The sequence below is a fragment of the Coloeus monedula genome, assembly GCF_965178545.1.
Source record: "Coloeus monedula genome assembly, chromosome: 9".
Taxonomy (NCBI): Eukaryota; Metazoa; Chordata; class Aves; order Passeriformes; family Corvidae; genus Coloeus; species Coloeus monedula.
Window position 1 is genome coordinate 22,525,007 of NC_138789.1, and position 26,181 is coordinate 22,551,187.

At 55.0% G+C, this 26,181-nt stretch overlaps 3 protein-coding genes across 4 annotated transcripts in view; all 3 read right to left on the reverse strand.

Annotated features, from left to right (window-relative positions):
- Positions 1 to 2,430, reverse strand: part of EIF2B3 (eukaryotic translation initiation factor 2B subunit gamma) — a 98,712-nt gene extending 96,282 nt beyond the window's left edge. Inside the window, exon 1 of the mRNA XM_082287074.1 lies at positions 2,170 to 2,430. Coding sequence (XP_082143200.1) covers positions 2,170 to 2,317 — 148 coding nt within the window. The 5' untranslated portion in view covers positions 2,318 to 2,430. The remainder of the gene's footprint in view (positions 1 to 2,169) is intronic.
- Positions 2,431 to 3,037: 607 nt separating this feature from the next.
- LOC309576341 (E3 ubiquitin-protein ligase HECTD3-like) lies at positions 3,038 to 11,251 on the reverse strand (the record flags this gene model as incomplete). Its single annotated transcript, XM_082287575.1, has 21 exons — positions 3,038 to 3,122; positions 3,292 to 3,363; positions 3,468 to 3,549; positions 3,819 to 3,893; positions 4,286 to 4,415; positions 4,676 to 4,882; positions 4,975 to 5,064; positions 5,193 to 5,312; positions 5,562 to 5,665; positions 5,902 to 5,966; positions 6,087 to 6,136; positions 6,229 to 6,411; positions 6,670 to 6,751; positions 7,101 to 7,266; positions 7,467 to 7,549; positions 8,622 to 8,735; positions 9,006 to 9,121; positions 9,497 to 9,632; positions 10,051 to 10,143; positions 10,686 to 10,846; positions 10,925 to 11,251. The coding sequence occupies 21 exons, from the start codon at positions 11,249 to 11,251 to the stop codon at positions 3,038 to 3,040; spliced, it is 2,541 nt and encodes an 846-aa protein (XP_082143701.1).
- A 4,988-nt stretch (positions 11,252 to 16,239) lies between these two features.
- On the reverse strand, positions 16,240 to 26,171 carry LOC309576196 (E3 ubiquitin-protein ligase HECTD3-like). Of its 2 annotated transcripts, none has more exons than XM_082287311.1 (21): positions 25,808 to 26,171; positions 25,501 to 25,661; positions 25,029 to 25,121; positions 24,639 to 24,774; positions 24,083 to 24,198; positions 23,709 to 23,822; positions 23,256 to 23,338; positions 22,708 to 22,873; positions 22,155 to 22,236; positions 21,088 to 21,270; positions 20,503 to 20,555; positions 20,121 to 20,185; positions 19,583 to 19,686; positions 19,133 to 19,252; positions 18,702 to 18,791; positions 18,149 to 18,355; positions 17,631 to 17,760; positions 17,162 to 17,236; positions 16,885 to 16,966; positions 16,694 to 16,765; positions 16,240 to 16,436 (listed from the first exon to the last, which is right to left on the reverse strand). In XM_082287311.1, exons 1-21 carry the CDS (start codon positions 26,054 to 26,056, stop codon positions 16,352 to 16,354), a joined length of 2,466 nt encoding a protein of 821 aa, XP_082143437.1. In that variant the 5' UTR covers positions 26,057 to 26,171; the 3' UTR covers positions 16,240 to 16,351. The 2 variants fall into 2 exon arrangements, with proteins under 2 accessions (XP_082143437.1, XP_082143436.1); XM_082287310.1 differs by having other exon boundaries at positions 25,730 to 26,171.
- Between the last annotated feature and the right edge of the window lie 10 nt (positions 26,172 to 26,181).

Genomic DNA, 26,181 nt, shown 5'->3' on the forward strand with positions numbered 1-26,181 from the left:
AGCTTGGTCAGGGGAGTGAAGCAAGGAAGGAACAGGAAGGTGGCAGTTTGCTTACCGAAGCTGAATACATGTGCTGAACACAACCCTGCACGTCCACATTTTCACTGTAGACAGATAAGCTGAAGAGCTACGTGTGAGAAAGGAGAAAGATCTGGCTGTAGCAGTATCACAGAGTCACAGCACGGTTCGGGTTGGAAGGGACCACACTGGGTCATCTGGTCCAACCTCCCTGCTCAAGCAGGGTCATCTCAGAGCACATTGCACAGGATTGCATCCAGACAGCTCTGGAATATCTCCAGTGACAGAGATCCCACACCCTCTCTGGACAGTCTGTTCCAGTGCTCGGTCGCCTGCACAGTGAAGAAGTTTTTTCTCATGTTCAGGTGGAACTTCCTGGGAATCAGTTTTTGCCTGTTTCCTCTTGTACCATTGTTTGGCACCACTGAGCAGAGCCTGGTCCATCCTCCTGATACCCTCCCTTCAGAGACTGACAGGCATTGATGAGGTTCCCTCTCAGTTGTCTCTTCTCGAGGCTGAACAGGCCCAGCTCCCTCAGTGTTTCCTCATAAGAGAGATGCTCCAGACCCTTCACCATTTTTGTGGCCCTCCCCTGGACCTGCTCCAGGAGCCCCATGTCTCTCCTGTCCTGAGGAGCCCAGAACTGGACACAGCACTCCAGATGCAGCTTCACTAGGGCTGAGTAGACAGGCAGCTACTAGTGGCCAAGAGCATCAAGTGAAAATTGTTATTTCCGAATAAAGAGCCTCACAAAACACAATACTGATTACACAGAAGCTTTTAGCTATTTAAATTTCCATTGCAGGATAAAAGTATTGCAAAAAAAAAGAGACAGGAGAACGGGCAAAGAAGGCAGACATTCAGAATGCAGATTTCAACAAACAACAAGCAAAAAACAAATCCAAAGAACAAAAGTTCTTTAGGATTTTCTAATGAAACAGAACAAAGGCAAAGTCTACTCCTAGTTTTGTTCTTTCACACTGAAATTTTAAGAGGCTAACCTAACATAAGCTGATCTTTGCGTCTTCACAGAAGAAAGAAGCAGTCAGGAAAAAAGCCACAGACTCAGGATGAAGTACAGGATAATCACAGAGACAAAACAAAGAAGTAGAAATGCAAAAGACAAACACAAACATAAAAAAACCAGAGGCTTGAAAGGTGTCAGGAAGAAGCTTTAGAAGCAGCTGGAGGGACATCACTGAAAGATTTCATCCAGCACTCAAAAGGTGAACAAAAGCCTAAACTCAGAAGATACTGAAGAAGCTCACCAGGTACTAAATACCACCCCAGCCCCACTGTGAAACAAAGCCCACAGGTGAGCAACACGAGCCTGCCATTCCCCCTGCCCTGTCCTGGCCAAACCCCAGCACTCGGCTCTGCGCTGCCACATGGACTGAATGCCTCAGACAGAGCAAGTAACCCTGAACTTCAGGCCAGGCTGAAACAACAAACCATGAGCCATCCCCAGAGAGCTGACACTTCTCACGCTGCTGCCATTAATGACTCTGAGAAAGAAACATGAGAGACTCAAGGTTAGCAACCCAGGGAAAGACATCAAAGTTGGGAAAAGCCTCGAATCAGAGAACCACTAATGTTGGAAAAGACCTTTAAGATCGTCAACTCCAACCATCAGCCCAGCACCACCACCATATTTACCACTAAACCCCGTCCTTAAGTGTCATATACTCATGGGTTTTGAACACTTCCAGGGATGATGACTCCACCACTTCTCTGGGAAATCTGTTCCAATGCTTTAAAACCCCTTCAGTGAAAAAAATTTCGCAATATCCAATCTAAACCTCCCCTGGTGCAACTTGAGACCATTTCCTCTCATTCTGTCACTCATTGCCTGGGCGAAGAGACCGACAGACACCTCACTACAACCCCCTTTCAGACATCCCCGGCCCTTGGTGAGAAGAGGGGTAGAGGGTGCAGGCACAGGGAGCCGAGAGGGCAGGAAGAGATGTGACACGGGTCAACAGCACAGCTCCAGCGCAGAGGGGAGATGCGCTACAGGACCTGCCCCGTCCAACAGGGCACCTGCGACAGGGCATTAGAACAGGGGGAGAACGGACGGGAGCAGCGGCGGCGGAGGCCGGGGACAGCCCGCAGTGAGCAGGGGCAGCACGCCCAGACCCCGCCATGCCTCACCTTCGAAGCCGGCGCGCTCCAGCAGGTTCAGCGGGTACCAGAGCAGGGGCCGGTTTCCCACTGGGAGCAGCGGCTTCGGGATGCTGGAGGTCAGGTCCGTCATGCGGGAGCCGCCTCCGGCCGCCATCACCACGGCCTGGAACTCCATCGTGCTGCGGAGTGACACAGAGACAGGGCAGGTTCTCACCGGGACAGGTGAGACAAGGCCAGTTCACTCCTCCGCTCCCCGCCACCGCTCCCGGCACTGACAGCGCAGCAATGGCGGCGCGGCCGCGCTGCGCCTGCGCGCGCACAGCCGAGAGCGTCGATCGCGGGCGAGCGCCGATAGAATCGATCCGCCTCCCCGGCGGGCTGGGGGCGGCCTCCACCCGGCCAGGGCGGCGAGAGGAACACCGAGCGAAGGACCCCGCGCTGCCGAGCGCCGAGTCATGGATCCCTACCCGGCGACGGGGAGCGCTCGGCGGAACAGCGCCCCCAGGCGGCCTCAGGAGGGGCTGCAGGCGGGGGCCGGGGGGCACTGAGGGCACTGGGGGCACTGGGGGCTCTCTATGGGGTGTATTGGGGGGCACTTCGGGGTCAGTTTGCAGCTCTGCTCCCCACATCATGTCCAGAGAGGGGACAGGACTCACAGCGCCCCCCACCCCCGCATGCCACGCTCTCCACCCCGCAGGACCCTGTGCGAGCACAGCACCCAGCAGACAGTGCCATGCTGACCCCTCCAGTAGCAGCACTGGCCACACGCTCCAGTCCCAGCTTTCGCGAAACACAGACAGCAACAGGACCTGGGGCAGGACAGCAGGATCTGGCCCTGCAGTTTTATTGAATCCAGTGTCCCCGAGGCTCCCATGGCATGGGGCACATGGGGGTCTCATTCGTCCCAGGGGTTCTTGTCAGTGTCGATGGACATGCAGTTGTACACGGCATAGCGCAGCAGCTCCTCACAGACCTTGGCCCTGGCAGGGGGAACGCTGGGTCACAGCCATGATGGACACAGAAAACTTCCAAGCTTCCCTCCCCACACCTGTCTGGACACTCCCCAGGGGAAGGCCTGGAGAGTCTTCATGGGAACCCCAATACCAGCCCCAGGGAGTGGGGAGCATCCCTATGCCCAGCTTGACTCACGAGGAATAGTTGGGCAAGAAGAAGGTGCAGGAGCACGTGCAGGCCTGTGGCATCAGGTCAAACGCATCCAAGCTTGGGAGAAAGAAGAATCAGACCCCAACACAGCGCAGGGACCTCACATCATGTGGGGATCCCAGCATGGCACAGGGACCCCAACACAGGCAGGACAGACTCACTTTGACCTTTCCGGGTAGATGTTGATCTGAACTGGGAGGCGGCTCCGGCCAGTGACAAACTTGAGGAAGCGGCTGAGATCCTCTGAGGGGAAGGACAGAGCTCAGGTCTCAGGGACAGACTGTCCCAGCTGCTGCTGTTGCAGCAAGATCTGCCTTGCAGAATCACCCCAGGAGCATGAGGCAAAGCTAAGGGATGCTCTCAGGATCTCAGGAAGGGCCAGGTAGGATGACCCCAGCCAGTTTCCAGGGAAGCACCTGGTGAGCACCCCTGGGGCACAGGGCAGTGGGTACCCTGTGCTCTGGCCTGTCCTACTGCACGTGAAGAGCAGGGAAAGGTTTGGGGTCACTCACCGCTGGTGAAGTTGTTGAGTGCCTCCAAGAAGTACTGGACACGGGTATCATCAGAGGGGAAGTCATCAAACTTGACTGTGACAAAGAATGTGCAGTGGCTTAATTAGAAACTCCCAGCAAAGCAAAGGAAAGGAGGAGACCCTCTGCTCCTCGGTGAGCCCATGAGAAACCCTGGCACCTCTGAATGGGACCAGCACCCTGTGCCATGGTGGGTGGAGAAACAGAGGTCCTAGTTTAAAGAGCGGCCACTCGCCTCTGCCCATAGCAGCTAAGGATCAGACAGACCAGAGTGAGGACCAGTGGGGTTTGCTGCTAAACCTGAAGCATCCAGGGACCCTCTGGCTTATCCTCCCCCAGTCTCTCAGGCATCCCATGACCAGGATGCATGTGCAGGACAAGCATTATCAAGGGGATCCACTGCCCTTGTGGAGGGCAGGGAGCAGCTCTGGGCTGGCCCTGTGACTTACTGAACTTCTGCAGTTCAGCCACTGTGATCTCCGGGTCCCCGCAGATCCTCTTCTCCATCTGCTGCCAGGTGAGCAGGTCCAGCACAGGCTGGGGCACCACGCGGAGCAGCCCAGCACGTATGGCTGCGATCTGTGAGGGCACAGGATGGGCTTCGTGTCACCACAGGGGGTCTCAACCCTGGCCAGCCACCAAAGGCTCTGGGGACAGCGACCAAATGACCCCAAAAGGGGTCCCCAGGGCACATGGACATCCTGAGCATGGGATGCACAAAGAACACCCAGCTGGAGCTGGGGGACACGTTTTGGCAACCATGAATCCCACAGGTACCGGCATGGCTTGCCACAGGAGCAGGGTCCCCTTGCAGCCTGTCAGCCCTGGGGAAGTGTCACCTGCTCCTTGCTCTCCTCCAGCCGAGCCTTTTGCACCAGGCGGATGAACTCCTTGCGGTCCTCGTAGCGCACAGCGGTGTTGCTGCCATTGGGGATCAGCTCCACCATGCGCTGGTCACTCAGCACTGTCGTGTAGGTCAGCTCTCTGCCAAACGTGAACTCGAAGCCTTCCCTGTCTACCCTCTCCAGCACCTCCAGCAGCTTCACCTGCAACCCAAATGAGCAATAGCCACCCCAGTGGAGCCAGCGCAGCCATGAGAGAGCACAGCACTGCCCTGCCAGCACCCAGCCCTGCTCACCAGCTCTGAGTCCACAGTGGGAAAGTCCTTGCTCCAGCTGACCTCCTCCCCTGCCAGCTGCTTCCACACCAGCGCTGGCAAAGACAGGATCTACCAAAGGGAATGGACACAAGCATTCTCCCCGTGCCCCTCCTTCACCCATGGGCAGCCCCTCTGCCCAAGACAGGGCAGCCCCTGCCAAGCCCCGTCACTGGCCAGGGAGACTCTGCTGTGCTCACCAGAAACTCCTTGCTCCTCAGGGCTGCTCCCATCAGCTGCCCGATCCACTCATACTTGGGAAAGTCCTTGCAAGAGGGGTTGGGGACATACATGTCCCTGGTGTCACTGCTGCTGTTAGCCTGTCGGACAGATGCTTAGGACACACAGAGATTTGACGAGCCCAGCACGGTCTCTCCTGCAGCCTTCCCCACCATCACCCCTCCACCTGCCTCTCCAGCCCTTTACACCCTTCCAGGAGATCTCCACCACCCAGGTACAAGCACAGCTTCCCCAGACAATAGCTCTGCAAACATTAAGATAGGGCTAACATCCCAGGTTCTGCTGACTGACTCCCCTGGCCTGGACAGGCAGACAGTGGGATGCCAAACCTGATTAGAAGTGCGCACAAAGAAGGGCAGGGGCACCGGGACATCGCCCGAGCTGGGACACAGCTCCTCTGACACATCTGACAGGCTGTCCCGAAAGCCACCACCTGCAGTGGGGGCAGAGGCTGGTTAGGGCCTGACACACCAGGGCCAGACACTGAGCCACAGGATCTGGCCAAGCTGCCCGCCTCCCTGGGACAGCAGCAGTACTGGCAGGGTAGGGGAGATATGGGGACCACCTCATGTGTGCAGAGCAGGGCTGCCTCTCCCAGAGCAGCTGGGACAGTGTGGGCACCCACTGAGCTGCACCCCAACATAGGAGACACCAGGGGAGAGCTCTCACCATTGTCAATGATGCCCTCAGTGATGAAATCGCACTCCCACCACTGGCTGTAGGTTAGGGGCCACCTGTGAGGAAGCAACAGCCCCATGCACATCCCTCCTCGGAGCATACCAGCAGCACCTGGAATCCCCTTGCACCCTGCTCTGGGGAAGTGACACCCCACAAATATGACACTGAAGACCTACCTGTAGTCCAGGGGCTGATTGTTCTTGGAAGATCTGAGGCCTTCATACAGCTGGAGAGTAGCAGAGCAGAAAGGGGATGAGATGGGGGCAAGATACCTGCTGAAGTGACAGATACCTGGCACAGGGCATGGCGCTGCCATACCTGGGTGAAGACGGCGTTCCTGCAGCTGGGGTCCAGTGTGGGGTTGGCACGGTGCTCCCGGGCCAGGAGCCGGTTGATGTAGAGCTTTGGCAGGGTGTGAGGAGCAGAGCTCTCTGAGGACTGGAGACAGTGGGCAATGACAGCTTCGCTCTGCTTGGACAGCACCAGGAATGGCTTCATGTTCTAACAAGGGACAAGCTGGGATGGTTAGAGGCCTGATCCTGCCACCACCTCCTGTCTTTTCCGTCTCCCCAGGTCAGCCCTGGTGTCACAGGGGATGCTCCTCCATCCCTCTGGCAATGCCAAGCACGGCAGCTCTCAGCCCTGGGCTGGTCTGTCCCCACTGGATCAAGGAGGACACACTACAGCCCCCAGAAAACCACCTGAACTTGTGAGATGCCCCTACTGGCATCATCCCAGGGGAGCCTGGCAAATGCTCACCCTGAGTGCATCAAAGGTGCCGATGCTGTCCTCAGAGAGGGGGATCAGGTAACACAGGACACTTTCCAGGAGCTGGACAAACCTGGAGACAGGAGAGAAGCAATGTGAGGCTGCAGGAGAGTGGCATTTCACCACAACCCCTGGCCACTGTGCTCCCTGCACATGGGTCCCCACCAGCCCATGGAGGGACACCAGACACAAGGGCAACACCCACCCAGCACCCCCTGGCCACTCCCTTTATTTCTTTTCCCCCAAGAAAATGCCGCAAAGAAGAGCAGCCCAGCCCATGCTGCTGTACTGCAGCTGGATCACTGCAGAGGGTCTCTGTAGGGCCAGTGCTGACCCCAGCCTGAGGCTGCCCCTACAGGTCAGGGCATGATTCTTTTTGGGATTGAACTCACTGTGGGGATGGTGGCATCCCTGTGCCATACCTCTGAATGAGCACCGCACGCCGGTACAGCACATCAGCATCCACCCCTTCCAGGAGAGGGTAGCGAACCAGCCGTGCTGGCTGGAACATGTCAGCGTTGAGGATCAGGTCCCACTCCCAGAAGGACATGATCTTAATCCCCTGCAGACGGACATTGTACCCTTGGTCTGCCAAGAAAGAACAGTCATGTTGCGTGTGCTGCGGCCAGCACAGCTTGGACGCTGCAACCAGGGGCGAGGTGACCCCAACACCTGCAGCAGCTCATATGAAGTTCATTCCTCAACCTTCCCACCAGTGGATCCCAAAAAGCAGCCAGTGTGACAGGAAGAGCTGCAGGTTTAGGGCCAGGCTGGGCGCACAGGCTCACCCCGGCACTCCAGGAAGCGGATCTCCAGCACCGGCATGTGGATTTTCATGTCGCGGAGGATGCAGACATTCTGGTAGCTGTTCCTGCACACAGCATGGAGGGAGATGGCAGAGCCATGAGGCACAGACAACCGTGAGGCGGCCAGCGAGGCACAGGCCACTCTGGCTCCCCAGCTGAGGATGTGCTGCTACCCATGCACAAGCCCCCCCACCTCACCAGGGCTGTGGCAGGAGGTGCCCAAGCAGAGAGAAGAGGTTGTCAGAGGCACAGAGACGTTCTGGAGAAGGTGGAAGCTGCATCCAAAAAGCCAGAAAAGAGCACAAATTCAAAGCAGTACAGAAAGACAAGATGGCTGAGAGCATGTCACTGTTCTTGAGGGGTCCCAGCACATCTCACAAGCGCAGAACCATCCTTCAAGTGGAGTTGGTCATGCAAGGGTGGTGTGTTTTTGAAGGAAACAGGGATTTGGGTAGATTAGCAATTTACTAAGTGTATTTTCAATGCCTTTGTCAAGGTTCCATCAAAGTCCTGTGAGCCCATGGGGAAAAACCACTGCAAGTATTCAGACGCAGTGAGGAGTTGGCTCCTGTCACTGCAAAGGACACCTCTGCAGTCTCATGGATGCTTCTTCAGAGACAGATCTCACTGCTCAGCCAAAGAACATCAAATGGGCAAGTTTTGGGGGAAGGCAAAGGAGACCTTTGCGCTCCCATGTATACCCCCGGCTGCCTCGAGAAGGGCAGGGTGAAGATGGAGAGCTGAAGTGCCCCAGGACTTCTTGGCTACAGCACAGCAGAGATGCTCAGGAAGGTGACAGCAGTGGTGTGTGTCCCCAGACGTGAGGAGGAGGAGGCAGAAAGACCGCCAAAGTCACCAGGCAGAAGGAAGCATGCTGCAGACCAGGTGCCGCAGCGTGGGTGAGGAGCAGGAAAGGAGATTAAGGCACTTGACTGGCACATGGAGGTGAGGGACCACCACACTTGTGGGAGCAGATGTAGTCTGCACACAGGGAGTTCCAACCCTTGGAGAGCCACTGTCACTGGCAAGTCACCCAGGACCAACCTCAGCCCCATCCTTAACATCTGCTCAGGATGCAGAGACAGCTCAGGAGTTTGGCACAAGCTGGGCATAAGCTGCTCCTCATTCATTACTCACTCATTAATTAGGACTGTTCTCAGGTGCTCCAGCCTGCTTAGTGTTCCCCCATACACAGCCACCCGCCTGGGTACATAGGAGCTGGACTGCCCATCCAGCATCAGCCACAGTCTCCTGGGGGTGAGAAGAGCAAGGAAGAGCATTGTCCTCCCCTCATGAGCTGCCTGGGCCTAGAGATGCCCCCAGAGTTGTCCCAGGCCTGGGGCAAAGTTGTGTCTTCCTAGGGTGCCTCCGGCAGCAGCTGTCCCCCACCTCAACCCCATGCCCCCAGCTGCAGCCCCAGCTGGAGGAAAGCTGGGTTGAAGAGGAAGATGGTGCTTTGCCCCGCACCCTGCCCTTCCCCGGCACAGCTGTTGGCATGGAGGGCACACCCCGAGCTCTCACTTGACAATGGCGCCTTTCTTCATGTTGAGCCGCACCCAGTGCTGTCCCGGGGGCCCGCTGCTCTCCCAGAAGGTGTATGTCAGGTTGTCTGTCAGATGGGCTGCAACACAATCCTCCTGCAAGAGTGCAGCGAGCAGAGGGAGGGAGATGAGCATCCTTGCACATGCCATGGCCTCCTCTGAGATGGGTTTTGTCGGTCCAAAGGAGGTCAGGAACAGGCCAGCCCCTTGGTTTGTTGGGCTGTGGGTGGACAGTGGCTCCCTGACATAGCAAACTGGGCATGGCTGTGGACCCCTAGTGCTCCAGAGACACAATGGGATTTTGCTCCCAATGCCCAACTCCTGGCAGCTTTGCTAGAGCAGCAAAACCCCACCACCATCCCCTGCCCCTTGCAGAGGGGACAGCCACCACTGGTCCCTCCTCCCTGCATCTGTGGTGATGCTCATGTGTCTTATGCTGATTTTAGGCTGCAGAGGAGCCCCACTACACACCGTCTGTGAGGAGACCTCGATGCTGTTGATGTGTTCCTTGGTGCAGTCTGCGTGCTGCAGCTTCTTCTCACTGTGATCATACAGGAAGCGCCCCAGCTCCATGTCACGCTCATAGCTCCAGCCTGGGGGCAAAGACCTGCAGGGAATCTCTGTGTTAATGGGATGAGGACACCAGGCTGCACCCCAAACCTGCCCACCAGCAGTGTGCAGGACCCCGGCTGAGACTGGCTGCAGTGTCTCATGGCCACCAAATCGGCATGGTGCCAGGCCACTGTCCCTGCAGCAGGCAGATGGCATGGCTGTATCTCATCACCAGCACACCAGGTATTTATGGCCACTCCAGCCCAGTGGGAGTAGCAGCATACAGTCACTCCAATGGTCTGTGGAGCAAAGGCCATCTTTGCTTGAGCAGTGCTGAGAGGTACCAATGTAAAAGGCATCTCATCCTCCCCACTCCAGACCCTGAAGCCAATCATGGCCCTTCAGGCATGTCCAGGCCCTGGCCAGCAGCCCCTTGGGGTGCTGCAGTCCTGCTCTAGGAGATGCATTCATACCGAAACTTCTGCACCGCAGCCTCATCCTGCTCTATGAGTCTGGGCATCTCTCCAAGGCGCATGGAGTACGTCAGGTCCACCACTTGTTCCCAGCTGGAGCAGCACCGGCGGAGTCGCACAATGGAAAAGATGTGTCAGTGCTCAGTGTGTCCATTGCTGCCTTAGCCTGAAGTGTAGTCAGCAGTAGTGGAGCACTGGGGTGACACCCGGGAACAGCTGTGGGAAGGATGAGTGTCCCTGCACCCGGGTACAGGCTGGGACAGAGCAGGGGAATCCCACCCTGCACACGACCTTATATCATGAAAATAAAATTTGAGGTCTCTGATCACTGCACTACCTCTGTGACATCGCTCAGCCCAAATCCAAGTGACTCAGAACCCCCCTAGCATCATCTTTATTCCGTGCAGGCTCTGCCACAAGCAAACGGGATTAGTGTACGCGGGAGCACCCACCTGCCCACCGGTGCTCGGCGGGGGTGTGTCCCACCTGCGCTGGAGGGAGTGAGTGGGTTGTACTGGGCGTGTCCAAGGGACTGGGGATGGCTGGGTCGCATGTCCCCTGTGGGGACCGGTCACACGCGTCTCCAGCGCCCAGAGCCCAGTTCCTGCCCGGGGCGCAGCGGGTCGGGGCCATACCTGACAGCAGGTCTGTAATCAACCCCCAGCGTTTGGTGCTGACACTGGATCCGCTGCACGGAGTCAACCGGGACTAACTTATCTCCTCCCTCTCCGAACCTCTGCGCCAGCACCCAGCCCTCCGCCAGGCCATGGGTGCCCGTGTACTCCTCCAGCTGCTCCTGAAGGCACATCCCGTCCTGTCACCGCCGTCGGGACCCGGCACGCCCGAGTGGTTCCCGGTGCCGGTCCCGCGTTACCTTGCTGAGCTTGACCCAGAGCCCGGCGCCGTTGCAGTACTCCTCGCCGGTGGCGCGCAGGCAGCCGCCCTTCCGCACCTCGATCGTGGCCCGCGCCGCCCGCTTGCCGCCCCGCGCCGGCCCCGGGCTGTCCCACACGCTGAGCAGGCTGCGGGCGGCGGCGGCCGCGGCGGCCGAGGGGTCCTTGCAGATCTTGTACTGCACCTCCCGCGGCACGTAGCAGAGCGCGGCGGGCAGCGCCTGGGCGCGGCGGAAGCACTCGCTGCACTGCAGCAGGAACCGCAGCCGGCCCAGCATCTGGTGCGGCGCCTCCCCGCCTGCCCTCATCGCGCTCCGGGCACCGCTGCGCTGCGCCCCGGGCTGTCCCGACCGCGGCCGCCCAGGAGTGCCCGCCGGGCCGGGGCGCCTCCGGCGGGACCGCCGCGCCCGCCTCCCTCCGGGGCGCCCCGCCTCGGGCAGCCCTCCCTCGCCGGCTGCCGCCTCCTCCCCTGGCAGGCGCCGCTCCGCCCGTGCCCCGGGCACGCCCCAGCGCTTCTTCATCCCTCTCGGGTAGCAGTTGCTCCGCTCTCCAGCTCCGGGCCCACCTTGCCAAGATGTGACTCTGTTACGCTCACTTCAGTATCCGGCAGGAGCTGACCGGGTCACAGGCATCCCCTTGCTTAGGACTGTGGCTTAGGACCGGCCTCCAACATCTCTGTCATTGCCTGCATTCCTACAAGCAGGGAGGGAGTCCTGTGGCGTTAGAGCACAGGGCTACATCTCCAGCATGGATAGGAGAAAGAGGTGAGTGGGAATCCTGGTATGGGAGAGCCAGCTTCTGGCTGGCATATCCCTGCCCTGGGCAGGCCTGCAGCAGGTGGAGGTGCTCCAAGCACTTGCTGGAGAGGGGGACAGGCTTCCCTGCACAGCTTTATCCCAGCCAGCAGAGGCATCCTGGCAGCAGGAGTGAGGCCATGACACCCAGCAGCACCCAATCCCCTCCCCCCACCCCCAAACACTGGCAGCTTGTCACCCCATGTCATTCTGCTTGTTGCATACCATAGCAAGGCGGTGGCAGAGAGCAACTCAGCTCCACCCCACACTACCTTAATTTTTTCAGGTTGGGCACAAAGGGCTGAGTTTAGGGATCATGAAACAAGCAGGCTGGCAGAGCTCAAAGGTCTCCACACCCCTCTGGTGCCTGCCTGTGCTCCTGGCAGGTCAGAGTCCAGTTCCATCCCTGCCTGCAAAGGCATGGTGCAGAGAGATCCAACAGCTGTGCATCCCTGCAGTGTTATCTATTGAACAGGTGCAACTGTGCCTCACCGCAGCAATGGGCACCTGCCTTGCTGTGAACCACGGTGCAGAAGAAATGCAGACTTTGACCCTGCTCTTACCTGCAGTAACCACAGCCAGGATGGTCCTGGGCCTGCCCTCTGCAGCCACGTCACCCTGTACCACTGGTTTGCAGAGCTGCTGGAAAGGGTTGAGCCAGTTAATACTCTGAGTTACCTCGGTGCCACGACTTTGTGTGCAAGGCGACAGGGCCAATTTCTGCTTCACTGCCTGCCTCTCACAACACCAGTCTTCATTGCTGTTTAGAATCACAGAAGTATTTAGGTTGGAAAAGACCTCCAAGTTCATGGAGTCCAAGTGTTAACCCAGCACTGCCATGTTTATCACTAAACCATGTCCCCAGGTGTCACATGCACTATTTAATCCAACAGAAGGACACAAGAGCCCCAGCCAGACCAGAGAAATCATCAGGAATGCCAGGAGCAGTTAAATTCATTCATTTTATTTTAGATCCTACATGAGGTAGGGACAGACAGAACCTGTCAAACTACTTAGAGTTTGTCATACTCCAGGGCAGTAGTGGAATAACAAGAACAGCTAGACTATGTGTGCGTTATTAATCACCCGAAACTATTCTATGACAATCCAGCAAGTTGAAGGCAGGAGAGATCAGGTGGTTACATGGAGCCATGTCCTTCCCCCAGCTCAGCCCTACCCACCCTGTAGAGCTGCAGCTCTGGCATACAGAGATGCTCCGCAGCACCACAGAGACACCAGCACCTTCCTTAGGATGGCACTAGCTTGAAAATTAATCCCCACTGACTTGAGTCTGGTTGTTGGGGTGAGGATGCGCAGCCACTGGATCCTGATGCTCAGGAGGTCTCTCACCCCAGGCCACATGCAGCAGGAGTCAAGGGCAGGGGTACTTGATTTGTGCCTTGTCAAACATGATAGGAGACAGTTCCTACCCACAGCTTTAGAGATCAGAGAAGAAAAGTGACCCAGCACTGACATAACACCTATTTTGGGCCCCTGAGATTGGCCAGAGTTGAGCAGAAATTCAGTTTGTGATTGGCTTTAAAACACTGCAGATGAGAGAGGACCACACAGAGGAGATCCGGGCCAGCTCCCAGCTCCCCCCCTCCCAGCTTACCTTTGCACAGCAAACTTAACAGCACAATCTGTGCATTATCCTGGCATCATTCCATAACAGCCATGTTTTTCCAGACCCTCTGACCATGCACCAAACGATCTCACTGCTGCAATGGGCTTCTCCTCCTACTGGAAGGGCTTTCACAGGTCTCTCCACCCCAGTATACCACCACAGCAGCAACTAGTGCAATTCTCCAACATATATATGGTGATAACACAAAATAAGACAGTAAAACAATGGTTTATATGGTAAAAAAAAGTTTTTCTCAGTATGCTTGTAGGAGTTAAATCCAGACCATCCTGAGTGATCCCTTCTGCTAGGGCCAGGGTCCTGTTACTACAAGTATTTTTTAAACAGAAATCCCTATCACCAGCTAGATCCTTTCCCCAGAGTTCCAGCAAGCCCCTGGGCAGCACTCAGTGGCAGGAAATAAGAGCTCAGATGCTAAAAGGCCTTGCTGGAAGGAAGAACAGAGAAATGTGGGAAATACGGGAAAAACTAGTTGATAATTCCACAGTCATCAACTGCTTCAGGTTAGGGAGGACCTGGATCTCAAGCCAGCAGAATGAGACTGGAAGTTTGATCACAGGTCCCAGGGCTGTACACCCAGTCTTGAGCATCTCCAAAGATAGAGGTGCCATGATGCTTCTAGGGAAGGATCCCACCATTTCAGCCAGGTTCTGATCTCAGCATTGCCTTGCACAGCAACTCTCCTCATCATTGAAGGCAGGGGCTGTGTACATGGATAATGAGAGAGAACAGAGCTGTCTAAATACATCTCCATGAGAAACCTGAGCTGTTTTAGGTATACACCCCTGTATACACACCTGTTACCCTCCGTCAGCTGCAGTTGCTTCCAAGGGCAGGAGAGCCAGAGTTGTTTGCTCCCCCACAGCTGATCAACCCAAGCAGCCCTAGATGGCTCCTAACCTGCCCATTCCCACTGGTGACATCAGCTCACCCTCCACCAAAGACTAGGGCCATCATATCTATCCCACCCTGAACCACTTGCCAACCAACCCCTGCCCAGCAATAAAGAGAGGAATCTATCTTATTGCTGCTTCTAATTTGCTCAGTAAATAATGTGATCTCCTGCTGATCTCCTGTAGAGGCAAGTGGGCAAGGTTGGAAAAAGCAGTATGAATTCCATCCCAATGTCAGTCCCTTTTCAGATGGCTCATTTTAAATCCTAGCTTGCTGCTGCAGCCTTCTTCCTCAACGCTCCTGACTGAGGACAAACCAGCAGATCAAAGTCCTTTCACCAGCTTACTCATGCCCATGTAAAACAGACACCCTAGGAAGTGACTCAGCCACCAGCACGGAAAAGTATCACACTGGCTCTGCTCCTGTTCCTGTCCACACTGGTGGTTGGAATCGGCCACAAAGCCACAGAGATCAATTCTGAGACAACTCTAGGATTTACAAAAGACCTCCTCCAGCAGACAGGACTTCCCACCCACCCAGCTGAGCATGGAAGGCCCTGCTGCAGGCAAGGGCTGCCATAAACAGCTTCCCCATTCACCCTGTGCTCTCTCCATTCACCACAAAGCAGGAGATGGCAGCACATACTCCTCCCTGGTCCTACATCCCTATTAGTAACAACCTTCCTTGGCAGATCTGGGAAGACACATTTTAAAAGAAACTTGTGAAGGGAAGGACTTTGTTTACAACTGCAAGCAATTTCTGGATGATAGACTCCTTCAACAGAGGAGAAAAAGCCATGAAACATTAAGACAGGATAAATCTTAACACACAGCATCAGCCCCAGTGACTCTGTGACTCACAGTAGTGGTGGTCCAACAGACCACACATGCTGAAGATGGAACTGGGGGTATAAATGTAGATTAACATCTAGTATCTCCCAGTGCTAGGCAATGACTAGCCCTGCCCGGAGCTGGGAAGATCCACAAATGTTTCCAAGAAGTTGTAAAGGTTTCATTGCCCACTCCTCACTCACACAGCACATGTCCATCTGCTCAAGGACCTCCAGCTCTTGGTACCCAGTTTCTACACTGCCCTAGGGCAAACACTTTTCCTGCTCACCTGAAACCTCCATGTCCCTTCCCACGGACGGGGGAAGGGAGCAGAGCCTGACACTGCCATGCCTCCTACTGCTTTAACCTCTGCAGTCTGGAAGATGAACTTGGCCCTGAGGGCAGATCTCCACGAGAACTAGAATAAATTAGTTTTAACACTGGCTTTCAGGGGTAAACTGAAGCTCAAAGAGCCTGGGAGAACAGCTGCCAGGCCACCAGCATGCTGGATGCAGAACTAAAAGAACAAAAGGGAAGCAGACAGCTCCCACCCACTGTGAGGGAGCAGCTTCCCCAGCAGTCACTGCTGTACAAGAGGTGCCAGGAACCACAGGAACTCAGATTTTGTGTAACGTAGAAACGTGGGAGTCCCTTTGGAAGCACCCATAGTCCTGCTGTGCAGGTCTGTTGTGACACCTGGTGGCCAAAGACACCCCTGCAGCACCTACCACCAGCCTGCCCCATTCTTCTTAATCCTAGATGAATGATCTTATTTCCATTGACCTCATGTGAGAGCAGGAACAAGGCAAAGGAGTGTGGTCAGGACACACTGAGCATCTTGGCCACCCCACAGTCTCAGCAGCAGCTCTCAGTTCTCTGTCCTGTGCTGTAAGCTGCTGTGCAGCTTTACCTCCTTACCCCACTTTTGTTTGAGCAGAGTGCAGCCTGGCAGGAGCGAGCATTGTGGAGCTACAAGAAGACGTGGAGAAGAAACTCATTACAAAAGCCTACCAGACCCTTCTGATACATGAGAGCTTGGCCAGGGTTCCATCACCACAACCACATTTACAATCCAAGCTAGCTCCCACCCTGCTGAATACCCAACCCTCCATGTTCACTGTCGGGAGCCAGGCTTCACACATCTATATATTTATTATATATACACATCCCGTGGGGACAAGGGAACTCTTCCCACTGCATGGTTTTCTTGAACAATTATCCATGCTGCTTGGTCAGGCTGTGACATCACTCTTCCCACGGACTCATATCTGTGTCAATGGCCACGCAGTTATAGGCAGCATAGCGCAACTTCTCTTCACATACCTTGGCTCTAGGGATGGCAGGAAGGGAAAAAAAAAATATAAGGAGGAGCTGCCATTGCTGCATTGGCCAGTTGAGAGGACAAGATGTTTTCTGAAATGGAGGATATGCTTCACCAGGGACTCACACAGAGAAACCCAGCAGCCACGTGGGACAGGCAGGGGACATAAGTGTGGCAAAGTGATGGGGCCTCATGGGTCAGCACCAAGGTTAAGAAGAGAGCCCAGACACAGAGTCCGCCAGACACAGGGAAGCACCAAAACTTACGTGGCATAGTTGGGCAAGAAGAGAGTGCTGGAGCAGGTGGATGACTCTGGCAAAGCGTCTGTTGTCTCTGAGCTGTGGAGAAGGTTTCAGACTGGTTAGAACCAGCAGGCCAGCAAGGTGGGGAGCCCAGACAACACACCCCTGTGGTGTGGGATCTGTTAGCCTTGCAGTGTACAGAAGAATGGACTTACCCCATCTTGTCTGGATAGATGTAGATCCGTGCTGGAAGGCGGCTTCTGCCAGTGACAAATCTGAGGAAGCGGCTGCGATCCTCTGTGAAGGAAAAGCAAAGACATCAGCAAACCCTAGAGGGATGTGAGATGCAGTACAGCCACTTTCAGGTATCTCCAGCATTAGCAAGCAGTCCCTTCAGCCTAGCTCCTTGCTTTCCTTGAGTGGTTTGCCTCCCAGCCAGCAGACAGGAGCTGTCATGGCACAAGATATGCAGGGACAGAGCAAATTGCTCACCATTAGTGAAGTTGTTGAGTGCTTCCCAGAAGTACTGAACACGGGTGTCCTGTGGCTCAAAGTCCTCAAACCGGGCTGTCAGGATACAGAAAAGGGGTTTAATAAAGATCTGAGCTCCTCCCTCTTTGGCAGTGCAGAAAGAAACCCCTGGGTGCCTGCAGGATGTGACCACATAGACCCCAAGGTCCAAGCAACATACATAGTCAGGCCCCTCCCAGGAAGCACAGCCAGATACGCATCTCGGCTCCACAGGGGCTCAGATACTAGCGGCCTAGGGATGCCCCAGCCTCTAGTCTGAGGCCCAGCATGGAGTCAAGGGACACTCCTACCCCCATCAGCACCCAGCTAAAGGCAAGAAGTACACAGGCCCATATTCTCATTGTAAGAAAGGCCTCCCACACTTCTTGTGCCAGCACAGACAGAAGACAGTCTTGTTTCCAGGAAGTTTTCAGCAAAGCCCTTCACTTACTGAGCCTCTTCAGGGCATCAACTGTGACTTCAGGGTCTCCACAGACCTTTTTTTCCAGCTCCTGCCATGTAAGGAGGTCAAGAACAGCTTGGGGTACCACCTTCAGCAGCCCAGCCTGCATGGCCATGATCTGAAAAGGAGACAAGACAGGTAAGCAGCATGTCTTGCCCATTTCCCGGACTCATGGTTGAGCCTAGGGACTCTTCTGGATTCAAGCCATGTGACTGCTCAGCACATGCTCCAAGGAACCTGAAGAAAGGGGACACGATCCCAGAGAGTTGCATCCCTGATCATTCAGAAAGCCTGTGTCAGAGCCGTGAGTAAAACTCCCTATCACCCATGCTACTAAAGCCACTTTGCTTCTCAATAACTCCACAGGCTCCAGGACATCACCGAAAGGGTTGGATACCATTGCCCTAATGAGCACAGGGACACTAACCATGGTGCATTTTACCAGAAACAGGCTGTGGGCATGTCTCTGGGAGCCAATGACCACCCACACGGTGGGACAGTGTCACCTGCTCCTTGCTCTCCTCCAGCCGAGCCTTTTGCACCAGGCGGATGAACTCCTTGCGGTCCTCGTAGCGCACAGCGGTGTTGCTGCCGTTGGGGATCAGCTCCACCATGCGCTGGTCACTCAGCACTGTCGTGTAGGTCAGCTCATTCCCAAATTTGAACTCAAAGGTGTCTTTGTCCATGACTTCCATCACCTCCAGCAGCTTCACCTGTCCAGGCCCCAAGTAAGTGCATGTTAGAGAGATGGCCAGTGAGCAGTGATGTGCCCAAGTCCTCATGTTCTCCCTTCCCAGACAAGTGACAGTGACACAACATGGGATATGCTGCCCTAAAGCTGTTTAGCAGACCCTGGACCATTGCATGCTTGAAGCAGCAGTCAGCATGGCTGTGTCTCTATAACAGCATTTGGTGCGTCCTACAGCTAAAAGTTGCCCTTTGTTGTGTTTATTTGACATATCATAGGAGGAAGCCAGTACTTGAGGACAGGGACACAAATCACTGCCTTGCTGAGTGCCACAAGGAATAGCATAGGCACAGCCTCCCCGTCCTTCTCACCAACACTGAATCCACAGCAGGGAAGTCTTTGCTCCAGCTGACCTCTTCCCCTGTTAATTGTTTCCATACAAAGCCAGGAAGAGCCAGGACCTGAAGAAAACCAGAGATTTTATTGAATTTGTGTCAAAATGAGACATCCCAAAGATGGAGATAGGACTCAACAATGCAGACACAAAGGATCTTCCCTACTTCCTCCTCCACATGCAGAGCTCATTGTAGCTGAGTAAAGACCAGACACTATCTCCCAAGCTCTCAGCAGCATCCCCCAAAACTTAGGCTGTGAGTTCTTCAAACTTCTTGGCCCCAAATACCTCTTGTCCCAGTGTGTGACCACGGAGCTTTCCCATGCTCCTGCTGGGACAGGCTGCAGAAGAGAGCTAACAACTCCCTTTGCAGCAAATCTCCTCACAAGGACAGGGTTGAAAACTTACCAGAAACTCCTTGCCCCTCAGAGCTGCTCCCATGATCTGCCCGATCCACTCATACTTTGGGAAGTCCTTACAGGAGGGGTTGGGGACATACATGTCCCTGGCTTCTCCAGTGCCGTTACCCTGCAGGAGTGGGAGGCAAAACTCCAAGTCATAATTTCAGCACAGCATGAAACACCACAGATCACTCCTGCCATGCCCCTGGGCACTTCTCACAGCAGAAGTGGGCTAAACCCCCCATCCCCCTTGGCAGTATTCCCAGTGAGAGACCAGTATCCAGGCACTTGTCAGCATACTCTAAAATGAAATGCCACAAAGCAAACTACCCACCCCTCACAAAGAAAAGCTCTGGACCCACAAAAGTAGGTATGTCCCTGGCATGCAAGGGGACAGGGACAACACTGCATTGCCAGGTATGCAAGGGTTTGCCCCAAACATCCCGATACACAGCACCTGGTTGGACGTGCGCACAAAGAAGGGCAGAGGCACGGGGGTGTCTGCTGAGCTGGGGCACAGCTCCTCTGACATGTCCGCCAGGCTGTCCCGAAAACCACCACCTGCAATCCCAAAAGAAGGGCATTTTTAGTGATGTGAACTCCCCATGTGCTGATCCTCAGAGATATGGAGCAAAGATGAGGAATTCTGGCCCAACCTGGGCCTGGATTGAGCAGAAGGCTTCTGTTAGAGCCTTATGGCACTGGAAAAAGTAAGACAGGAGAAATAACATCACTGCTTGGCCTGTGGAGAACAGCCAGAAGGGTCAATGGCACTGGTAAAACTGCTGTTAGTGACTAATGGAGGTTTAGTCCACCTCCCACCAAACAGCACCCCTTATCTGGGACATACCCAGGGGTGGCAGGACAAGGCAACCTGCCTTCCCTCTCTCCTCCATGGGAATTAACACTGGGACCAAACAAGAGCCCCTAGAGCAACAGTCACCTCATCAACCCCCGTGTGCTCCACAGGAGCCCTGGCCCCCCGCAGCCCCTACCTTGGTCGATGATGCCCTCTGCGATAAATTTGCACTCCCACCACTGGTCATAACGCAACGGCCACCTGTGGAGAACCAGGCATCGCCTGAGGTGCTGCTCAGAGCCAAGGAGGTGCTGGGACAAGCACAGCAGGAGCACCAAGGGACTACGGTGGAGCAGCCTGGCCTTAAAGCAGGACAAGAGCTCAACCTCCAGAGACAGCTGCATCCTCAGTAGGAAGGTGACACCTTGGGGAATGGGCCCTGATCCCATGGCTGAGCTGGCTCCTGTCCTACAACACCCTCTCCAGAATATAGGACGTAGGCTTCCCAAACACCCTGCTGTGACAGGACATAGCTCCCAGCACTGCATGGTGCGTTCCCTCACCCAGACACTCCTTACCTGTAATCTAGAGGCTTTTCAAACTTGTCTGAGGGTTTCAGGCCTTCATATACCTGCAACAAGCAGAGACAATCAAGGTTGGTATCCCCTCTACAGGGGAACTAGTGCCAGGTGAAGGCAGGTACACCAAGCCTCACAGCAGTTTGGGGTGCTTGTGCACACACAGAACCCCAGATCTCTCAGAAGTGGGGAGAGAATGCACACAGGAAGATCAGCACTGCTGTAAAACCACAACACAGGACTTGTATGCAGCTACTTGATCGTTGTCACACGAGAATTCTTTGCTGCCTTTTCAGTGCAACAAGATTGTTACACTCTCCATTAACAACATGCCACAGAAAGCATCCAGGACAGAATACAGATTCCAACTCAGAGATCCCAAATCCCTCCTAGATGTTATTCCTGGATATGGGACCATCAGCACATGTAATTATGGAGCCTGTGAGTCATGTGAAGAGGCCTTGAAGGCTTGGGCTATCTCCAGGTCCAAGCTGTCCCTTCCACCCATCTTTATGCAGATCATTTTGATTTTGGGATGCCCCACTCTCCCCAGAGCAGCAGGGACCCTCGCAGGAGGGACAGTACCTGGGTGAAGACAGCATTCTTGCAGCTGGGGTCCAGGGCAGGGTTGTCCCGGTGCTCCATGGCCAGGCGTCGGTTAATGTAGAGCCTTGGCATGAAGTTGGGCTTGCTGGTCTCTGAGTCCTTCAGACACTGGGTAATGAGAGCTGTGCGCTTCTTGGACAGCAGCAAGAACTGCTTGATGTGCTGTCAACAGGGATGCACAAAACATGTCACCTACTTCCTGCTGAAGCCATTGCACCTCCAGGTTTCTCCCTTTCCCAGGGCCTTCCCACACAGACACATTCTCATTGACAGTATTTGCTCCCCCTCTGCCTCTGAAAGACTCTGCATTCTGGCTTAAGGCAGATAACAAGCTCAGCCCTCAATGCACCAGCTGTCATCTGATGCTCACACTCCAGTATTGCTTAGACTCTCCTTTACCCTCACTCTTACCAGAACACTGATCTTACTATCCCTTTTAGTTGTAATCAAAGCCAGCTCCTCCAAACAAACAAGAATCCTCAAATGCTTTGGGTCACATGTTGACCAGGCACAGGAATTACAGTGCTTTCTGACACTAGGCCTGGAAACACACAGAATGGGTCTATCCCAAAAAAATCCAGCATGTGTATTCTTGGAGAGGATGTAAGGAAAACAGACAACTGGAGGGATGAACTCAGCACTATGCAAAGGATGAAAAGCAAAAGCTTATTAAAGCCAGGAAAAATGTTACTGATAAAAGCCTTGATGTTTGGACAAGCCAGCTCAAAGCTGCTGGCAGGAAGTGCAGGAACAGAGTGTCCTGGGCTGAGATCTCGGAGGGGATGTGCGTCCAGCTTGCATGCCCAGTGCTGCTGTGGTCCAAGTCCCTTTGAGGGTGAAATGCTCTGTTTGAGTCCACTTGTTAGCCCACAGCTACATGCTTCCACATCACCAGTTTAGCAGGAAAATAAACAATGTCACCTTCCACAGTGTTAATGACCTGAGCTCAGACAGGTATTTCCCTCCAGCTGCCTCCCTTGCCACAGCCCGAGCACCATCCTCCTGCCAGACTGAGGCCCCAATGAGACACAGAGCCAATTGTTCACCTTGAGTTTGCTGAATGTGCCAACAGTGTGGTCCCAGGCTGGCACCAAGTGATGCAGGACACTGTCCAAGAGCTTGATGAACCTAAATCCCAAAGAAGAAGGTATTGCAACAAGGAGCAATGGCGATCTGCACAAGTCTATTCCAGACCACACACCCCTGAACACAAGCAGAAAAATAACTGATCCAAACCAAACCCAGCACAGTTTTTTACATCATGGAGTCTTTGGTACTAAATTCCCACTCCCTGCACTGAAGGGATCTTGCACCCTTCACAATGCACTCTGCATGTACCTGCCCCCCACACTGCACAGATATGTTGTGCTTTTGACACACAAGACACTGTGAACCTGAGCTACGGATCTCCTCTGAAAGCATGGGGGAGCTACCCTAGAGAGCTCACTTTGTTCCCAAATGACTGCTATTTTCTCCAGTGTCCAGGATGTCTGTCTCAAGGGAAGTGTCACAGTTTTACAGCTTCCAGTCATGTACACGCTAGAGATGGCACCAATCCCCGCAGGCAAAGGCACCTGTCTGCTCCCCTCCACACAGTACCTTTGAATGAGCACAGCCCGTCGGTACAGCAGGTCAGGGTCAGTCCCTTCCAGGCGAGGGTAACGCACCAAATTGGGCAACTGGAACATGTCAGCACTGAGCCCCAAGTCCCGCTGCCGGGAGGATTTGATTTTGATGCCTCGGATACGAACATCAATTCCATCATCTGCCAAGGAAGACCATGGATGATACGCTAAGATCACAAGAAAGCAAGCCTTAAATAAAGTGGGGGAAGTCTATTAAGCAGAAACAGTAGGAATGTACCAGCTCCACGAGCTCTGGGGCTGGGCACCAAAAGCCTCAAATACCTCTGTGAAGAAGAAGCGGGGCATTTACAGGAAAAAAGAATTAAACAATTGAAGGCAGAGAAAGATAGGATGAAAGCTGAGAACCTGCAAAACTTCAGATCTCCCAGGAGTTTCCCAGGGCTCTTTTGCATCTCATCTAAAACAGCCCACAGGGAGAAGAAGTACAAGTCACAGAATAAACTCTTAGTGTACAGTATCTTACAGATGCATTATGGATGGGGCCACAATAGCCAGCCCTACCTCTGCACTCCACAATCCTGATCTCGATGACAGGCAGGTGTGTTGTCATGTCCTCAAGGATGCACACATCCCCAATATAGCTCCTGTAAACACAGCACAGATGAGGACTGATGGGCTGCTCCCTTACTCTTCTTGCCAAAATCCACTCAGACACTTGTAAGGGAAGAGGGTTTGCATCGTTTGAAATGGGAGCCTATGGCAAGAACTCAGACCAATTGCCTACAACACAGGTGAATGCCTGAACCTCCTGGTGACTCCGGTTCAGGTACCATGATTCTGATGTGTCCCACAATCGAATCAGGAGAGCCCTGACAACTGGACCATGCCATTTTGGGCAGAGTGAACCTGCATCCCAGAGAGCCTGGCTGGTGCTGCATGACTGCTTAAGGCCAGTGTTCAGCACCTTGGGCCCCTGCAAGAGCCATGACACTTTGTGCACCTCCACACACTCACTCGTCAATGCCGACGTCATTCAGTTTCTTCAGATTGTCCCCCTCGCCCCCATACACAGCGACCCGCTTGGGCATGAAGTTCTCATCAGTGGTATCCACTGTCAGCAGCAACTTCCTGCAAAAGGAAGCAGGACATGAGAAGGCAACTGCATCTGAACACCTATCACTACTCCCCCTCATCACCTGGTCACACTGTTACCGAGCTGGGATTCCCAGGTACCTGTGACAATGCTAAGATCCCTTCAAGCCCAGAGCAAGAGTAAGGGCTGAGGGGCAGGGAGCACAGGGCAAATTTGGGCCATGACACTCAGGCAGAGAGGGAGAGGCAAAGTTTGCCCCAGTCACAAGCTAGCATGTACAGCAGAGATGACTCACTTGACAATGGTGCCTTTCTTCATGTTGAGCCGCACCCAGTGCTGGCCCTGGGACCCATCACTCTCCCAGTAGGTGTCAGCATGGCTGTCGGTCAGGCATGACACATTGAAGTCCTCCTGGAAGAGGGCAAGTGAATGAAAGAAAGATCAGATGGGGGTATGATTAACTTCTCTTTAGTGGTTATTTTTATCATGAATCTTAGTGTCAGAGGATGTCACATTGGCTCATTCCCTTTGCTGGGCTGTGGGTAGACACTGGGAGCGCAGAGCACACAGGACACTGGGGCTGACCTTCTGAGGTGCTCTGGGGTCTCACACACACAGCACAGGGTATCAAACGCTCCCCAAAATCAGCTTAGCAGCTAATATTAGTATTGGCTTCTCAAAACACTGTCACTCCAGGGGTTACATTGCACAGCATGCTGCATGATGCTCCCCAGGCTCTTCTCCCATATCCTCAGAGTCCAGTCCAGGCAAGAGCAGCACAGCAAGCACTATCCATGCTCTCCAGCCCCACGGCACAGCGGGGCTGATGCAGCCTCATCCCTTTAACCCACCGTGTAGGACGAGACATCGATGCTGTCCACGTACTGCTTAACGCTGCCCAAGTTCTCATCCTCCTTCCCAATGTGGTCATACAGGAAATGTACCAGGTCTTCATCACATTCGTAAGTCCATGTTGGGGGCACAAACCTAGCAGGGAAAAGAGATTACTGGGTCTGGAGAGCCAGAGGTAGCCAGGCTAATGGGAAAAAAAAGGAAGGTCCACATTGTCTTGCTCTGTTTACTGCTTTTTGCAGGCATATCTAGGACAAGACTGTGCTAGATATGCCTAGGAAGACAGAGCTGCCTGTCTTACCCCCTCTCCCCCATGTCTGCAGGAGATGGCTGTCTGGGCAGCCAGAGAGAGAGAGCAGCTTGTCCCCCACCATAGCAGAAGTTCATACCGAAGCTTCTCTACTGCGGCTTCATCCTGCTCCATAGGCCTGGGCTTTGCTCCGAGGCGCAGGGAGTATGTCAGATCCACCACCTGTTCCCATCTAAAACAATGGAGAAGTGGAAGGAATGAGGAACAAGAAGCTGGTGATCGAGGAGTAGCTGTAAGGGGAAGGTTTGGGTTTAAGACCCCACCGTGCTGCATCCTTCATCGCCTCAAGCATCATCCGCTGCCCTTTCCTTTCTAACCACATCTACTCCTTCCACACCCCGATGGGCATGTGACAAGCACAGTGCCCGAGCCAAACTCGGTTCACTCCACATCCGGCATCCCTCTTGCCTCACTTCCATGAAACCTGTCCAAGCAGGCCGGGGTTCCCCAGCCCAAGGCAGGAGGGCCGTGGGGCAGCATCCCGAGCCCGTATAGGGGTGAGGACCTCCGCGCTCCCGGGGACCCAGCGGGACACCGCGGCGGCCCCGTACCTGATGACGGGTTTGTAGTCCACCCCAAACAGCTGCTGCTGCCGCTGGATCCGCTCCGTGGACTCCACGGGCACCAGCCGGTCCCCGCCGTCGGCGTGCTTGCACACCAGCACCCAGCCCTCCTCGAGATCGCAGCCGCTCCGGTACTCCTCCAGCTGCTCCTGTGGGGACAGCCGGCGGTCAGGCGGGGCCGGGCCGGGCCCTTCGCGGGCCGCCGCACCGGCGTTACCTTGCTGAGCTTGACCCAGAGCCCGGCGCCGTTGCAGTACTCCTCGCCGGTGGCGCGCAGGCAGCCGCCCTTCCGCACCTCGATCGTGGCCCGCGCCGCCCGCTTGCCGCCCCGCGCCGGCCCCGGGCTGTCCCACACGCTGAGCAGGCTGCGGGCGGCGGCGGCCGCGGCGGCCGAGGGGTCCTTGCAGATCTTGTACTGCACCTCCCGCGGCACGTAGCAGAGCGCGGCGGGCAACGCCTGGGCGCGGCGGAAGCACTCGCTGCACTGCAGCAGGAACCGCAGCCGGCCCAGCACCTGGTGCGGGGCCTCCCCGCCTGCCCTCATCGCGCTCCGGGCACCGGCTCCGCGCCGCTCCGGTTTACGGCCGAACCCCGCCCGCCGACAGGCAAGATGGCGGCGCCCGGCGGGGCAGACGTAGGGCAAGATGGCGGCGCCCGTGTCACGTACGG

What these genes read in the sequence shown, in the direction of transcription:
- LOC309576196 (XM_082287310.1), bottom strand. Translation starts at nt 26,056, where the DNA reads ATGAGGGCAGGCGGGGAGGCCCCGCACCAGGTGCTGGGCCGGCTGCGG. An exon ending in AGAATGCTGTCTTCACCCAG is followed by an intron (nt 20,556 to 21,087) that starts GTACTGTCCCTC and finishes TGCTTGTTGCAG; the next exon opens with GTATATGAAGGCCTGAAACC. An exon ending in TTCTTGCCCAACTATGCCAC is followed by an intron (nt 16,437 to 16,693) that starts GTAAGTTTTGGT and finishes TGCCATCCCTAG; the next exon opens with AGCCAAGGTATGTGAAGAGA.